We start from the raw sequence: 17991 nt of genomic DNA, 5'->3' as shown, positions 1-17991 counted from the left end.
GATCATCCTGATGATACAGGCCTTCCTTTTAAACTGTTGCATAGTCATTCAGACAGTTTGCAGACTCAAGTTGATTTCGATAATATGCTGATTTGCAAATCGCTAATGCTCAATTGTTTTTTTTTGTTTTTTTAATAGCCAATTGCTTGTTTTATTAGCTTGAAATGGTTTGCACATACATTCAATTGCTTTTCTAAGTGTTCTATACACATGACCATCTAAAAATGCATTGCTAATTCTAGGCAATAGTCTTAGCAGGGATTTCAGTTTCAGTAATTTTTGACTGACTGGCTTTCTGAAGGCATTGACAGGAGGCTCTCAGCGATCTATTTAAGATTTTTGATAATGCATTAGCAGTCTGCCCTGCATCAGGCTTCACTGAGACTCCACATGCTGCTGAGATGATATTGAAGCCATACTCCGTCAAGCATACTTGGACTCTGGGACACTCTGGGGCTCCTGGTCATTCTTCACACCGCAGGCTATATCTTTTCTGATATCTGAACTGTGATTATGAGTACATTATGAGGAACAGATTGTACTTGTTTACAGTAGTGCATAATCACATTTGTTCAGTTGACGTTGACTACACAATGAAAGAAGGAATAATGAATGTCCTTCACGTTTAGACTCACTTTGATTAAACACTAATTTTACAGAGGCTTTATATCGATGGCTTCTATTACTCCAAGTCTACCTGGTTTGTGCATGTGTTTAGATGTTGTATTCCTGCATTTGTCTGGCACACAGACAGGTAGAGGTGAGAAGCTCAGAGGTAGCTGGAGGATGTATACAGTGGTCAAGTAATTCATTCAAAGGTGCAACAGGAACAGTCAGAAGTCCCCAGTCCCATACAGAGATCAGGTCCATCGTGATTAGCCCATTTTCCTGACTCTAGTTGTCAGAGAGCTCCCCAGCACTCCTCTGCTTCATAGTAAGGAGGTATCATGGTCCCAATGACTCGTCTTAATGAGAAGAAAATCATATGAACAACGCTCGACTCGCCCAGTAAAGGCCTCCTCGCTTCCTCATCTGGATTGAGCCGTTTGTTCTCAGAAAGTGAACGCCTACCTGTATCTGGACTGGCATATCAGGTCACGCTCGGCACAGAAATACTTACAAAAGTCTCTCCACAGGGAGGAGGAAGATCCAGTTTCAACCTCATTTTGGACACACTTTTAATTGTCCATTGTGGTTGGAGCTTTTTTCCATTAATTGCTCTGCTTCTGTAGCACAGAGACCAAAAAAGCTGCCATCCCAGTTTTCCCTCTTTTTGGATCAAGCTCATAAACTGTGGACTTAGTGGACACAGATGTCAAATACATTATCATGCTTGTCAGTCCTGTGTTGATCTAATTCTCTGTCATTTTTAAGAATAGCCAAGGTCCTGTACTATTTATACAGTCTTATGTACAGTAGAGCAGTCTTCAGAAACAGCATGGTGCATTGTTTGAATTAATATATGCATTTGTCTCGTGTACAACTGAAGTCTTTTGCCAAGACTGATAGTCCAGTAATTATTTATTCATTTTGATTAGTGGTACTTTACAAGCTTCAGCTGTCAGCAGTTCAGAACAATGGAGTACTAGGAGTGACTTTTAAAAATAAAATGAGAATAAAATGTAATTTTAAAAACATTAATTAATTCATTTTATTCAACTACATTTTAAAACATGAATTAAATGATCAGTTTTAAATGTGTGAGTACTAAGTTATTTTAAATTGTAATGTTATTTCACATATTACTCTTTAATTAAATAGCAGTGCAAATTTTGTAAGTATTTAAAGCTATTCACAACAGTACCATGACGTATGCGTGTGCATTCCTCTGCTTGCAAACAAGGCACAGTGCATCCGGGTTCTACGTCAGAACGGCAACTCCTGCGTCAGCAGCACCACCTCCATGTATGGTACTCTCATGAACGTATGTTGAAGACTGACGTGGAAGAGAAGAAATTGTTGAATAAAGTCGTTATTTTATCAGAATGGAGCTTCCAAAGAAATGTATGAAGGCCATATTACTAAATTTAGTCCTGCTGATTGTGGAAACAGCAGCAGAAAGCAGAGGTGATTACATAGAAAGGACACCATTCATTAAGGTAATTGTCTCTAGTGCTTGCATTTCTTTCTGTCTTGGTGTTCTGGTGAAGAATGTGAGTTGAAGGAGAAAAATGGATTTCGATAGAGTTCATATTGTGCGTTTCACATCTGGTTTAGATTTAACTAGTGCAAAAGAATCCCACACAGGGTTCATTCAGCCCTGGTTTTGTTTAACATTAAGTTCATTTACATGCACTTCAGAAGTTTGATTTCAGACTAAATCAATAATTTGAACTATTTAAAATGTCATCCATATGCTTTAGTCTGACTGAAATCCTACCAGCCTGGTTTTTGCAAAGTTGAACTATTTAGATAATGCAACTGTAGCTTGACATCATCCAGTCATTTTAATCCTTCAAATATTAGATTTATGCATTGTGTCGTGTATTTGAACAGATGAATGAAGACTGTATCTTAACTGTGCAAAACCCAGCAGTAGCTTGATTATAACTACACATGTAAACTGACTTGCTGTCTCAGGGTGTTAATGAAATCAAGTGCACCATGTTTCATGAGTCAAATATTTCAATTTAGGTAGAATAGGTTTTTGGATAAGAATTATTACAGTGTTAAAGGAAGCACGTCTGTCACACACAAGGTCTGACTGATGCGTAGGACCAACAGTGTTCTAACCACAGACAAGCTATCTTCCACCGTCATATCTTGTGGCTCAGTCAAACATTTGTGTGATCCAGGAATTCCACACCATTCTCCCCCTCCTTTCCTTATTCTCCTCCTACATTCATTCATGCATTACTGAAAGGGTCATAGGCTGAGTCTACTGGGAGTGCGAGCTGATGAAAGTCCTTTTAAAAATTGAACAGTGATGGACTCTTGCCAAGGAAGGGGACCAAACTGTACAGTTTTTCAGATTTCTGCTTTTTCTTTATAATTTATTATATTACAGTGGTTTAAATCATTGAAAATATTTATATACAACGGAAATTGAATTATGTGACGCACTGTGGTTTTGCACTCTGTAACACAACAGATATTTAGACTAATTAATATTGACAATGATATTTCAGCAGACTCATTCATGTTGTCAGCTGAAATGGCAAGGGGTGGTTTTTAAGTATTAGCTATAATGCTTGAGTGGGTGAGGTGGTAGATTGCGGTATTGATCAGTTGGCCTCTCATTCAGTCCTCCTGTTCTCATCTGTCCAAAAGTGTAGCACTACTGTTTACCTCAATCACCATGATTAGAAAATCCCAACACCCTTCAGCTAGGACCAGTACTCTTCCTTGATGGCTGTGTAACAAATAAGGAGTGAAAAGATGGGGAAAAAACACCTATAAATTACTATAATTTTCAAAATTCAATCAAAAGCTATCTAGTTTTTATTTGTTTTGAATTGGCATAGAACACCAAAATGAGCATGACGATATTTCCATATGAGTTTGGAGAAATTAAAGAAGTCAGCGTGGTATTTCCCTTTTGCAAAGGAAGGACACTGATAAAGATGCTTAGATTAATGGGAAAATAAGCACAAACAAGAAGCAGGCCAATTTGCCAATGAAAGCACAAAACATGCATAAATGTCCTTCTGCCATGTGTGTGTGTGATACCAAGACGTTGTTAAAGTTAGTGAACTGTTCTCATGTCATTGGAACTGTCCTTAGGATGATACTATTGAGAATAGTCTTTCTTTGTCTTGCGGGCTGTAATTATTTTAAGACCAAGGATTTTAAATATTTTATGTCCATTAAACCTGAAACTGTGCATGATCTTCTAGAGCTAATCCCATGAAACCTACCAAGTAATGCCCAGATAAAGTTTCACCACAACACCAAAAAAAAAAAAAAAAAACAGAAGCCATTCTTAGCATAAAGAAAATGTTATCTGCTATTTTGACACTTTCCATTATTTTCTAAAACACCCAATTCCAATTTAACCCCAATTCTCAGTGCAGCAATGTGTATGGTATTGTTTTCTCATTTTTGATGATTCTCTCTCTCTCTCTCTCTCTCTCTTTTTTACTGTACTAATACTTTTAAATAAACTTCTGTGGTTTAGAAACTAAAGAATTAAGAACCAGTATCACAGATACCTAATTTATAATGGACTTTACAGTTACAATAAAGAAGTTGGGGGTAAAATAATTTTAATTATCCTGAAAATCCTTGAGGATCCTAATAGTTTTATCTTTAGATTTATTTATTCTTTCTCTTTGTCTTTCGATTTTGCGGGTAAAATGTGACTTTGGGATTCACCCAGTTACATGTCATCATCATCTATCAAGATCTGACCAAAACACAAAAACCAATGCTTTGCCTGCGAACAGCACTGCATTATTTAGGACAATGAATGAATGAATGCAAAGACTGATGACAGGGAAAAGCTATGGCTTATGTGTTTGTCAATTCTCTCCATGACCGCTGTGACCCAAACATAATAAACATCATCAGTTGAGATAAATCCATATTAATTACTTTGAAATTCATGCCTAAGACAGTTCTCATATACCCTGTTTATTAACTTGAGGATTCCAAGATCATTCTGTGCTTTTGCTTTACTACTTGGGTCTGTTACGCCTTTTATTAAAAAGAGGAACATCTTGAATCTGAAAACATTAAAGTGACCCGGTACTCCTATGAACTTTTTTTCCCCCTTGCATAGCAACAAAGCAGACTTGCCAGTCCTGGCATCTATAAAGGCTACTGGAACATGGACAGTCTCCTTAGAAAACATCTCATTGTCTTGTGCCAGTCTGACCTTTTAGGACCTAATTAGATGTTTTATGAAATTGTATTTGCTGAATCTCCCATTTTGAGGGCGGGTTGTGGGTCAAGTGTTGTGTGAAGCATGCCTCAAGCTCACTCCGGAAAAGGGCGAGCCTTGTCTGTAATAGCAGCGTGTCTCCTGATGAAATGTCACGCCGCCTCATCATCAAAAGAAGCAGTTGGGGGTGGCATGCTGTCCTTCAAGGGTGCTGGTCACCTTATGTTTCACTCAATGAATATTGTTGGATGTGAGGGATTAAAATTTGATTGCGTGGTGTTTTCACTCTGTTTCTCTTCTTTGCCCAACTCTGATGGTTGAATCTCTGTGGAATTCCAGTAGAAAAGCAGGACAGGGTGGACCAGACGACCTGCAGCTGGCCTGGTGTGGCTTGGCTCTGTCCACCCTCATTAGTTTCACACGAGCCAGACCGCCACCGCTCACAGGAAACTGCCATGGGGTGCCCGTGACCCCTCCCCTCCCCGCCCCCCATCTCTGTCTCCCCACCTCAGAGAGAACTAGACACCCTGGAACAGAGAACCCTTTATACCAGGGATTTTCAATGGACATTGCTTATGCTCAGTGGTCTGGTGAAGTGTTGTACCCCAAACACATTTAACTTTCTCTCTCACAGGCTCCTTACTCTCATGCTACCATGCAAACTGGATGTCATTGGCTTTCACGTGTGGCAGTGGAATTTGGGTGCATGTTTATGTTGAAATCTAATGGGATATAACCGGCCCTCTCCAAATACAACAGAAGGAAAACGGCACGTAGAACACTGGGAATACATTCTACAATGTGTGTTTGCTGTTATTGGGTCATGGATATGCAGCTGTGTGATTTGGAAGAGTAAAGTGATGTAAGAGCTTGTGCCAGCTTGGTTCAAGGAATATTCTGGGTTCGATAAAAATTAAGTTTAATTGACAGCATTTGTTGTCTACGTAATGTGAATCACTGCAAAAAGTTATTTTGACTCATTTCTTGTCCTTTTTTATAGAAATTTTTTTTTTTTTTAGAGAAATTAATTTTATTTTATTCTGCTAGGTTGCATTTAATCAAAAGTCACAATGGTGGCATAATGTTCCATAGATTTCTGTTTGAAAAAAATACTGATGAATATAAAAAAAATATCATGGCTTCCACAATAATATTAAGCAGCACAACTGTTTTCAACATTAAAAATAAGAAATGATTCTTGAGCTGAAGACTGTAATGGCTGCTGAAAATTCAGATTTGCTATTACAGGAATAAATTGCATTTTAAAATATATTGAAGAGTTATATTTAAAAGAGTTATTTTACAGTATTACTATTACTAAAAATCTTACCAACCCCAGACTTTTTAATGGTAGTGTGCATTAGTTCTTCTGTTAAAATTTGGGTATCTTTTAAACTTGTCATTTTTACAGTTGTTTGAAGTACATTACAGTTGTCAAATGTCAAACATGCAAAAGTTTAGTAAGTGATTCTGCTGTTCTCTGCTTTAATCATGTTAACAGAGATATTGTTTAAATCTTATGTCGGTTCTATTGGAAAAGTGAGTAATTTAAGTTTAATGGATTAATCCCGTTTAGCGCCATTATAAGTGCTTCAGTGTAACCCTGATTTTTGCTTATAAAAAGAGGAATGAGTCAAAATGATTTTTTCTGGTATTGTGCCACAAAAACTGTTGATTGAGCTTAACTTTTATTGAACCTGTTTTCCTTTAAGGCACTGTTGTGAAGCCCTTTTTATGGTTTGCTAAGTTGCTTTATGTGATGTTTTGGTGTATGAACAAATACTTTTTATAAGCATTGCAGTGCTGCTTCGTTTCTAGCCACAGGGCCTGATTTAATCTGAGTCCCACCATATGGGGCACACCCAGCCAGAGTGGTGATGACAGGCTTTTTCAGGGAAGGATCCACATAGAAACCCCTGTCATCTGATATAGTAAAGCTGAAGAACAGCGGAATCTCCTTTCTCTGCATAGCATTTAGGCATACACAGAGATGAAGAGAAATCACAGTGTTTCAAAGGCAATGCTTGACTGTTTCAGACAGTAAGAGCCCATTCAGACAGCCTGTCTGAAACAGATGCTCCTGTTAAACACTGACCTTTCTTTATCAAGCTAATTCTCATCTTTCTAAACCAGAGAGGGAAAAACATTGATCAAGGATCAATTTCCCTATTCCACTGAAGTTGATGTAAGAATGGGAATGAAGCTTGGTCAGAGGCAGCTACAAGGAAAACCACCTCTTGCAATTGATGAACGAGTGTATACTGGCTGATTTATGTGACCCAGTTTGAGGTTTGCAGATGCACAGGGCACACATTTCTTGATGTTTCACTCTGCGGTCTCTTTCCTTTAGATTTGCAGTCAGAATAAAAGAAAACGCTGTCTTTCTGAAGCTTTAAATGTTGTTTTGGGTGGAAGCGTACCTAGACTGTTTGAAAACCTTGAGGTGCATTATTGATACTTTCCTCTGCAGAAACGGTGCAGAGGCTCCCTATTGATTTGCCTAATCTGGCAAAGCTGCTCCACTCTCCTGCTTGCTTACATAACTGCTGTCTGTGTCAGCGCCTGCTCTGGAGCTCTGCAGCATTAAAGAACTGTTCATTTATCCCCTTTCCATTCCTGTCACTCACATTGAGAGACAGTGTTTATAATGAGCCTGCTGCATACCTCAATGCAGGCCTTATCCTTGACTATCATTTTTGGTACTTTAAAGCAACTTTATTAAACACTGCACAATGCACAGCTACTTCACCTGATGGAGGGTTCGGCTGTGCTGACTGCTGAGTGAATACAAATTCAGCAATACTCTTCAAGTTCACAGTGGTGGAATTTACAGTAATTGTAATTGTAAATTTGATGTGTTCTCCAGAGGCTGAGTCTATCTGTTTACGCTTTGCTGGAATTATGAAATATATGATAAACTGTTGCTTAGCTTTGCACCTCATTCTCTAAAGATTTTATTTTGACTGGAGATTGTCATTTCCATTCCATTTCCTCTGCTTACAGTACCCGTGAAATAAGCTGCTGGACAGGTGAACACATCAAAAACTTTTTTTCAAGAGCTTGTAAGTCTTTATCATTAAGGCAGCGGTTCTCAATTCCAGTCCTCGTGCCCCCCTGCTCTGCACATTTTGTATGTCTCTCTAAGTTAGCACGCCTGATTCAGATAATCAGCTCGTTAGAAGTGAGCTCCGTGCATGAGCTGTGTTTCCGTTACCATTGACACTGTCCCTACAGAGTGTTCATTGCTCCCTACTCCCTGAGCAGGGGAAATCTGTTGAAGTTTACTTCTCTTCGGAACATTCATTCACGGATTTGTGATGCGCAAGTGCGACATCATATACCTCGGTAAATAAATACAATTTAAATTCACATCTCGCACACTTCAGTGCACTTTGAATGGAACATATACGTGAAATTATGGCGGAATATTCTGTGATGTCCACTTCGCAGGGCACTAACGTTCGAATAGAACAAACGTCTGAAGCGATAAGAGAAATACAAAATGTGCAGAGTAGGGGAGCGCGAGGACTGGAATTGAGAACCACTGCATTAAGGCCACTGGGAATGTCAGAGACCACCCAACACATAGATGGTAAAATATATGTAAAGTACATAACATTTCCTAAATAGCATTAACTTTGAACTTCATTGGTGTACTTTAGTTGTTTATTATTATTATTATTATTATTTTATAGTAATTAATTAATTTAGTTGCTATTAATTAATTAATAGCAACTAAAGCAATAATAATAATTATTATTAACTAAGTAGCAACTATAACAACTATATTATATTATAATAATAATAATAATAATAATAATAATAATAATAATAATAGCCTCATTGTTGTTATTAGTATTATTTTTATTATTAAGCTAAAAAAAACACAGTAGCACTGGGGCAATTATTAAAACGATGATTGTCGTAATATTAATAATAATAATTTTCTATCATTTCATGCCATTTACTTTGTATAGTATTGTGAAAAAAGACACAAATATCTGAAATTAGGCAATATCAAAATAAAGTGAACCTGCAGAGCACTCCATTCTCATGTTATAATAATCCACACAGTGGACATTAAGCTGAAACCGCTGTAATGGCATTTCTTGTCAGTGCAAATCCGAGATGTTGTTCAGGTCTCCTGCCACAGTGGCAGGCAGATAAAAAAAATTACCTGCCACTTTGCAAAACATACCACATTAGATGGTGGCAGGTTTTAATTTCATACCCTGCATATCATATCTACAAAATTGGAATAATTTCAAGGACAAAGGTCAGAAGTTAAATGATAGCCCTTTTTTGCCAAGTTAACTTTTTTTTTTTTTTTTTTTTTTTTTATGTTAATGCCACAGCGCTTTGATGTTGAAGATCCAACAACAGAATCTGCTGTTTGCATTAAAACTGCTGCTTTGATGTTGCGAACATTTCAAACACAGCGTGAAAGAGACTAAACGCCAAACACGAGTCTGCGATTACATATGCTTGTCCCTCTGATGTCACTGCAAAGCACAGAAATGGTGACCAAATATATATATAAGTTAGTTTGCTCTAATTTATGACTGTTAAGATGGTGCCTATTTAGGCAGTGTGGCAGGTGACTAGGTTTTGGAAAAAAGCTTATGTTTATTACTCTTACAAATTTGACAATTTATTTTAATATCCAATAATTTTTTTTTAATTAACTTAACATATTTAAGATGCTTTTGAAGCAGCTGTCAGAATATCTTGAAGTAAAAAAAAATATAAAATTATAGTGGTCACAATGAAGCAAGTGGCTGTATTTTAGCAAAACGGGAAATAAAATTTCTGGAGCCTCTGTGCAACTGAACATACACAAGAACGGGATTTCCATCAGCTGAATGCACATTGCAACACGTTTCCACTGTAGACAGCTTCGTTCGCACCCTGTCAGAGGAAAACCTCTGAGCCAGCAAACGAGGGTTCTGTGCTTTAACACACATGCAGTGGACGTCTAATTGAGGTTTAGCAGTGTATGTAAAGCTAAAGATGGCTCTGTCTGGTGTCCTTAGGCTTTGGCTCAGCCTGGAAAAATTCTCCTCCTTTCACCCCACTTTCAGTGTCACAAGTGGGGGATGTAAAGCATTTATGTCTCCCCACACTGTTATAGGCTCCCCGTATGAGGAGTTCCCAGCAGCGCAAGGTTGGAATGTAATATGAAACACAAATATCTGGATGGAGCAATAGCTCTTCATCTGGATACAGCAAAAGCCAGTCTTCCACCTCCCTAAGAAAATACATATTTGGCAAAGAACTAAGAGTATTCAATTTGTTGCCAGCCAGGTCAGTTCAAAGGAAGATTTCTGGATTTCTAGAAATAATGCATTGTGCCAAAGGAGTGAACGTGTAGCCTTGAGTACTGAAGGCCAAAGCAAAGTCACAGGCCAAAATTTGGAGATTACAGAGAACTAAAAAGAGATGTGAAGTACTGTAGACACTGTTTAGCTTGAGTAAACAAGCCAGTTGTGCCTCTGTCAGATTACATTACCATGACATCAGTGGGAGGATTTGAATAAGTCAGAATCCTCCAGCAGTATTGTAATGGTCTTCAAGAACAGAAGTAAACATCAAAGCTCTGCTTATGTAGTCTGTTTGGTTTGCTCGTATTGTTCGTTTCGTTTGCCTTCCTTTCAGATTAGAACAAGAACAATTCAATGCCATTTTACACAGCTGATTGCAAAAAAAAAAAAAAATATTAATAATTATAAATATTTAAAAACTATTTTTAGGTAATAATTATGATTGATTACAGTAATTGTAGTATTCATTTGATAATAAATATTATAATACTAGAATAATTCTAATAATTATATAATATTCATTAATATTATAATATTGAGTTATTATATTTTAATAGTATATTATTATATGAATCTTTTGTTTGTCCAGATTCCATGACGTTCCATCTTGTTGATGTTTAATGTATTCTCTACCCCCACCTCTCTCTCTTTCCCAGGAATGACGGACATGGCTGCAGTGTCGCCACATTCATATAGGTCTGATTGAGCAGAGCCGTGAGCTACTCAGTGCGTCAACGCTCGGATGGAATGATCCAGCAGGGTGACTAAGAGGAGGAAGAAGGGGGGAGAGGATGGGTGTGAATGCCTCCAGCTACCCTCACTCGTGCTCCCCTCGATTCGGGGGTAACCCGCAGACCTTCATAGGTAAACTCCAATTTCAATACTATTACAGAGACTTTTGTTGTTCCATTTCTAGCAACTATTGTGATCGATAACCATAGAGAAGTGCTGACGGTTAGGACTATTACATATTTTTCCGCTTTCAGATGGCATATATCAGACCCAAATTCTCTGCACCACATTGCAATATGATGATGATGTTTTTTCCTAATACAAGAACAGGAAATCTCTCTCAAAAACAGAAGTTCCTTTTTGACTAGAATATAAAATAGGGTTTATTGCAACTTTTTTTTTTTTTTTTTTTTTTTTTTCAAACAAACCAAAAACAAAGAACAGTATTCATGTTCAGAGGTAGTTCAACAGCACAGAGAAATAGAATCTCATTAAATTATGGACTTAACCAGCTGGGACAGTCTTCATATTCTTTCACTGTAACATCTTGTCTGTATTCATTAATTTAAAGGCTTGGAAACTGTCAGCAGTTGCTTCGTAATTTTTTTCCTTCAGTATCCCACAGAGTCTGGCTTTAACGGCATATTCTGATGTGAAAATTTTGATGACTTTGCTGTCTTTGAGATCAGTAAAGTAATGGTGCTTTCAAAATGCTAGGCCACGCATGACAGTGGGCCTACAATAAGAAATGGAATGTTGGATTGAGACATAATGTGTCGTCAGGGAGATGTTAGCCATGCTGGGGAGGACATTAGATGACTTCATAGTTTCCTTTTTTGGCAGGTGAAAATTTAGAGATTTAGAGGGGGGGAAAGTTAAAAGTGCACATTGAAGTGGTTTGGGGATACATACTTTCCTTTTTGAAATTGGAATTGTTTACGCAATGCTACGTCAAGAAATGATGTTTTGCATGGACTGTTTAAAAAATCCAGCCTTTTGAATTTGTTTTAATTTCCAATTATTTGAAGCATTGTCAATCTACTCTTTTAAAAACATCTCATTCCAAAATACCACTTAAATTTCTCTAAGGATTCATTTCTAAATTTCTTAGAGTCGCATCTTATTTTATGCCTAATTGATGTGAAGAGCAATTTTAGCTACTCAAGTTTAGTTCAGATTTAGTGCACAATAAATGGTTTGGGGATGCATACTTTACTGTTTGAAATGTGAATGTTTATTTGCAGTACTCCTTCAAGGGATGATCAGAATATATGAATATAAAAAAGGGAATTAAATATTTTGAATTCATATTTTAATGTCTATAGATTAAGTAAAATCTTGTCCACACACATCATTTTGACAGCTGTTATAGAGAGACAATTCTGTGAACTTAAGTTCAATCCAGTTGTAGTTTAATTTTTGTACTCATTGCATTCAGTTTATTCCATCAGTCCAATGTCATTAAAAGTAAAATATATTTCAGATTTGTTCTGAAGCACTTGCAAAAAGCAAATCCCTGTGGTGTTGCATTTATTTGGAATAAACATTAGTTATAATGTCAGCACACATCACAATGCATATTTTCCTGCTGACAACTTTGAAGGCTCCCAGACTCTTACACAGCGTGTTTCTTTTTCTGTCACCAGGCGCCTCCTATGCACCGCAGGGTTATGGCGGCGAGTCCAAGCTCTACAGCCTAGAAAATGGCCCTGAAAAACCTCAGGACAAAAAGAAAAAGAGCTCCGGTTTGGCCACGCTCAAAAGGAGATTCATTAAGCGACGCAAGTCCAGTCGGTCTGCCGATCATGCACGGCAGATGCGTGAGCTCCTCTCGGGGTGGGACGTGCGCGACGTCAATGCCCTGGTGGAGGAGTATGAGGGCACGGCAGCCCTCAAAGAGCTCAGTCTGCAGGCAGGCCTAGCCCGCCCCGAGGCTCGCACCCTGCAGCGTGATTTAGCCACCCTTTATCAGCACAAGTACTGCACTGATGTGGACCTGATCTTCCAGGATTCCTGCTTCCCAGCACACCGAGCCATTCTAGCTGCCCGCTGCCCATTCTTCAAGACCCTGCTTTCGTCGTCACCAGGTTACGGGGCAGAGGTGTTGTTGAATGTTGGGACGGCAGGCATGGATGCGCCCATGTTCTCCTCGTTGCTGCATTACCTCTATACAGGTGAGCTGGGCTCGGAGGACGTGAGGTTGCAGAATGTGGATGTGCTGGTCAGACTGAGTGAGGAGTTCGGTACGCCCAACTCCTTAGAAGCTGACATGCGAAACCTCTGTGAGCACATGCCGTATTTTGACTCGCTGCTGAGCTTCTCCTCGGACTCTGAGCTGGTTGAGGCTTTCGGAGCAGGTGGACCTGCTCCTAGTGCCATGGGAGGTGGAAACGCAGGGGTGAACCACAGCTCGCCTGAAGAGGAGCTAAGGGCCCACAAGGCTGTGCTTTCGGCGCGCTCGCCCTTCTTCCGCAACTTGCTGCAACGACGCATTCGCTCGGGGGAGGAGATCACCGAGCGAACTCTGCAAACCCCTACCCGTATTATCCTCGACGAATCCATCATTCCCAAGAAATACGCCTGTGTGGTCTTGCACTGCATGTACACCGATGCAGTGGACCTTTCACTAGTGCTGCGCGGGAGCCCTTCTGAAGGCAGTCTGGGTGAAGTTCAGGCGCTGGTGGCTGGGAGAGGGTACATGAGTCGGGCCGAAGAGGCCATGGAGCTCTACCACATCGCCCTCTTCTTGGAGTTCAGCATGCTGGCCCAGGGTAAGTCTTAACATCTCTTTTATCCCTTTTTTCTAGTCGTTCTCTTTCGCTCCTCCAGCTTTGTTTACTGCCTGATTAATTCACAAGCTGTCAAGGGAAGACCGGAGGAACAGGGTGGGGTTGCTTTAATTTATTCGCCTCACGTAGGGATTGTTTGTGAGAGATTGCCATATGTGCCCAAAAACAAAGCACTGCAACCTTTGCTCTCTTCTTAATACTCTTATTCATTTCCACCTATAGTTATTTTATTTAGAAAGACAGGGCTGTAGAATACTTAATGACCAAAGTGACATAAATCTGCTTCAGGGTCAGCTTTTTTTGAAGCAGCCTTACATTAAACACTGTTAACTTTCCTTTGTGTAATTATGGCAGAAGGTAGAAGAATTGGTCACCCCTCTCAAGTTGTGGTTTGCGTTCTGGATTCAAATGTCTTTTTCGTACTGTCGATGTTTGCTGCAGGATAACGGATATTGATTTGTATTTAATGCCCTGAGTCTGTAGTTTCTGAAAATGACTGTTGATTGAACCGGTTCCTTTTTTTTTTCTTTTTTTTTTTCAAGAAGGTATTATTACTTGTTGGTTGTATAGCTAAAGCATATTATTATTTTTTTTTTTTGTATCTTTTTTTTAATGATATTTGATTCGTGTTTTTCAATTACATTGTTTAAATGGTTTATTCAGTGATTTACGTACATTCAGTGTTTTATGACAGAGGTAAGAAGTGGAAAAACTGGATTTTTACTACATAATGTTTAAGTAAATGAACCACAATATTAGAAAGAATATCATCATAGATCATTTTTATCAATGCTCAAACATTTGAGGTCAGCATTTTTTTTTTTCACTATTTTCATCAATATTTGATCAGCTAAGACATTTATAATATTAATGGTTTCTATTTAAAATAAATTGTTCTTTTTAAAATTCTGTCATTGAAGAGTCAAATAAATGCAGCCTTACCAAGCATATTTGAGCATTTATGAGTAACTGGGAAGCTTAATGATCAAATAAAAAGCCATTAAAACAATGATATTCACTGTTACTTGAAATTTATTTCGTTATCAAATTCTACTGGTATTATAAAATTAGCCCTACACACTGGAGGAAGAAATAACTTCTTTGAGTGGTTATCTAAAGTAGTTCCTCACAGTAATGTACATCTAATTTATCACTGCAACATTGAGTCAGGTCTCAAAAAAGGGCTTTTTGTCAGCAGAAAATTTGCATCCTGGTGTCTTTTTTTTTTTTCATTACACATTTACTAACTTGTACACCCCTTGCTTGTTTACTTTGTATCATCAGCCCCTATTGTGAATTTGCCAGTTTATCTCTATTTACTGCACAACGTGATTGGCTTCTGCTGTGCTGTGCTAAGAGGGGTTTTTCAGAGAGTCACCCGTCCTTCTGATAACTTCCTCTGAATAGGAGTATCAAACCCTGCACTCTATAGCACAGGTATGCAGCGTCAGTGTCAGCTGATCCTTATGACCCGTTGGTCAGCTGTGGTTTGTAACAGATGGCGATCCGATTCAGTCCTGTCAGCATAGCCCAATGATGAGCTCAGGAGGACTTGTTTTCTTCCAGAACATGCTGTGCCACTTGCTACGTCAACCCTTGTTTTTTCCCACTGACATGAAACATGGCAATTAAGTACAAATTGCTTGTGCAACCCTGACTTTGATTCGATTTGATTCATTTTTGACAAACTTAACTAATTCTTTTCAGAAACCTTGTCAGCTGCTCCTCCTGGTAGTTTTCAACAGCTATTTTTGTATGGTACAATGTGGTTACAATGTGTTACACGCGATTTTCAACACACAAATCTTATGAGTTCACATTACTGACATCATTGTATTTGCTGGTTTGCTTTGTTAGGGCTACTCAGGGTCTCCGTCAGTCAACAAAAGACCTAGATGGAGTACTCAGCATTGAACACAGGCAATCATTGAGGTCATTTCAGTACATGTGTGTTGATGGCCTCCGTTGGGAGACAAACGTGGCAGTGACCTCTAGGAAATGGAGGCACAATAGTCATTTAACACCCAGTCAGCAGCCGGCCAGTGGTTGGTACATGGCAAAGATAATGAATGTGCTGACCAGGCAGACGCACGTAGATAAAAAGCCACCCATTGGTCTAGAAGCAACTCTGTTCCGCAGAGGAAAATAACTCTTGTTCACACTAACTGCAGGAAATCCGCTCCTGCAGCCGTGGATCTTGTTAACCTCTTTGTTAAACCTAAGCTGTTAACTTAAAGGTGACACATGGTAGGGATACACAGACACCAATAACTGTTGTGTATGAAGAAAAATGTTCCTATGTATTGAGTTTCCATGAATGCCCTTCCTTTCTCAGAAGTTTGGTTTAATTGCTGTAAATTATGTTTTCCTGTTTAAAAGTGGGAAAAATAGACACTTACAAAGAAACAACAAACAGACTTGCCTTCGAGAATGAGGATGCACAAGAAAGCACACTTTATGCTCGCTTGTATCAGCCTCTGATGTGTGCACAAGAATGCCGTATGTTCCCCAGCCTGTATGTGTCAGTCAAATAAAAGCACAATCATCTTCATCACAATAAAATTATATATTTATCCCAGTAATGAAAAAACATTAAATGTAACATAATAACTGATAAAATGTTGTAGTCTCCAGTTTTTAAGAAAGTCGTGCCAAACACCCTTCTGATTGCTCTCTGTTTGTACTGTGACGTCAAGAGAAACTCTGAACAGATAACAGCAGTGAAAGTAACAAAGTCTTTCCAGTGCATCATTGACTTGGTTATCTGTATTTGCGAAACTAATTAAGCCAACTCATGTGACTCACAGAAAAGAGTAAATAATTTTTGTTTTATGATACCTTAGTGATCATCAGCTAAAGTTTAATTATGCATGTAATTGATGTCTGAATTGTTTAGGTGAACGATTCTTTAATGCAGTATTCACAACACAAAGCTTCCTTCCTAGTCCAGCCAAACCATTTATTGATAGCAAGTTGCAAAAACTTACTCAGTCACTCATGGTTATGAAATCAGCAAGGTTATGTTGTCACAAGCATGTGCAAATGAACATATTAAGGCCACATTTGCCTTAAGAGTTATTCAGTAACTTGGTACTTGGCCCAACCTAATGAATGACATTGGATAACCTCGTCATAATACTGTCATAATAATAACGGTGATCATTTGCATATAGAAGTCTTAAAGTGCATTAGCAAATTAAACAGCCTGATTAATTCTAAGGGTTAGAGAGAGGGTAGTAATTGCTTCTGTAAAACTAAATGATGGCTTTTTGGTGCAGGAAACCTGGCTAACTTTAAAAGTGGACCTCAGGGGGAAAAATTGCATCTAATCAGTATCTCACAGGGTAGATGAGATAATGCAAATTTATATATCCAGCTTTGGCACATGAGACCATTCTCTGGAAATAGACCGAATTGGAGTTGAAGGAGACAGTTCTGGTGGGGGTTCGTGCTGTGAATGAACTGACACAGGGCTGAGCATGACACTGCACCTGTGACGATAACATTAACTGACAGCGTGGCGTACCATAAGTCTGTTCTGTAGTGCAAATGAAATGCTGCATCGATGGGCCTGGAGGCTGGAAGCTACAGAGTACTGTGCACATTTCTTCTAGTTCTCAGCACCTTTAAAAAATGTATTGCTTCTCATTTGAGAAAGATACATTTGCGGATAAAGAGAGAAATTATTCATAAACTGAAAACCTTTTGTGTGTTCCAGTATGTTCATTTGTATTTTTCATTCTTTGTTCCACTTGAAGTTTTGTGTCACTGTTCATTAAAAGGCTACTCCATCCCAAAATGAAAATTTTGTCATTAATCCCTTACCCCCATGTCGCTAATTTTTTTGTGATATAGCTATTAACTTACATGGCAGATTATTAAGATTCTATGCTTTTTGTCTAAATACATAAAAAATAAAACACTGAACACTAAAATCAATATTTTTTGTTAAATTGGGTATTGCAAATACGATTTATAGCATTTTTTTTTAAAGTTGAACTTTAAGTGACCATTAGATGATGGCAAAGTTAATTTGCATGTAAAAAGAGAGAATGAGGTTGCCTAATAAAAATGTAATATTGACTGGCACAAATTAACTAAATCTCTAATGTCAATATGATACTGATAAATTCTGAATCCCTAACGATTTAATTTTATCTTGTTACATTATTTATGAAAAATTCACATTTTGTACTGAATTTAAAGGCAGGAAGTAACAACTTAACCCATCTTGTGGGTAACAAACACGATCACCTCAACACCTCCTGTTCCTAGAGAGAACAGGTCTAATATTGATATCTTTGGAGAGAGAGTCCTTTTGAAACGA

At 38.3% G+C, this 17991-nt stretch overlaps 1 protein-coding gene across 3 annotated transcripts in view; it reads left to right on the top strand.

Moving 5' to 3' along the window:
* Positions 1–17991, top strand: part of btbd7 (BTB (POZ) domain containing 7) — a 52003-nt gene that overhangs the window by 11162 nt on the left and 22850 nt on the right. For all 3 annotated transcript variants that reach the window (XM_042777751.1, XM_042777749.1, XM_042777750.1), the window contains exons 2-3: positions 10800–11007; positions 12522–13646. In XM_042777751.1, the coding sequence (XP_042633685.1) occupies positions 10935–11007; positions 12522–13646 (1198 nt within the window). In that variant the 5' untranslated portion in view covers positions 10800–10934. The remainder of the gene's footprint in view (positions 1–10799; positions 11008–12521; positions 13647–17991) is intronic.

The sequence above is a fragment of the Cyprinus carpio genome, chromosome A20 (assembly GCF_018340385.1).
Source record: "Cyprinus carpio isolate SPL01 chromosome A20, ASM1834038v1, whole genome shotgun sequence".
NCBI lineage: Eukaryota > Metazoa > Chordata > Actinopteri > Cypriniformes > Cyprinidae > Cyprinus > Cyprinus carpio.
The sequence above is the reverse complement of the archived record's forward strand: the minus strand, read 5'-3'. Positions and strand labels throughout refer to the sequence as shown.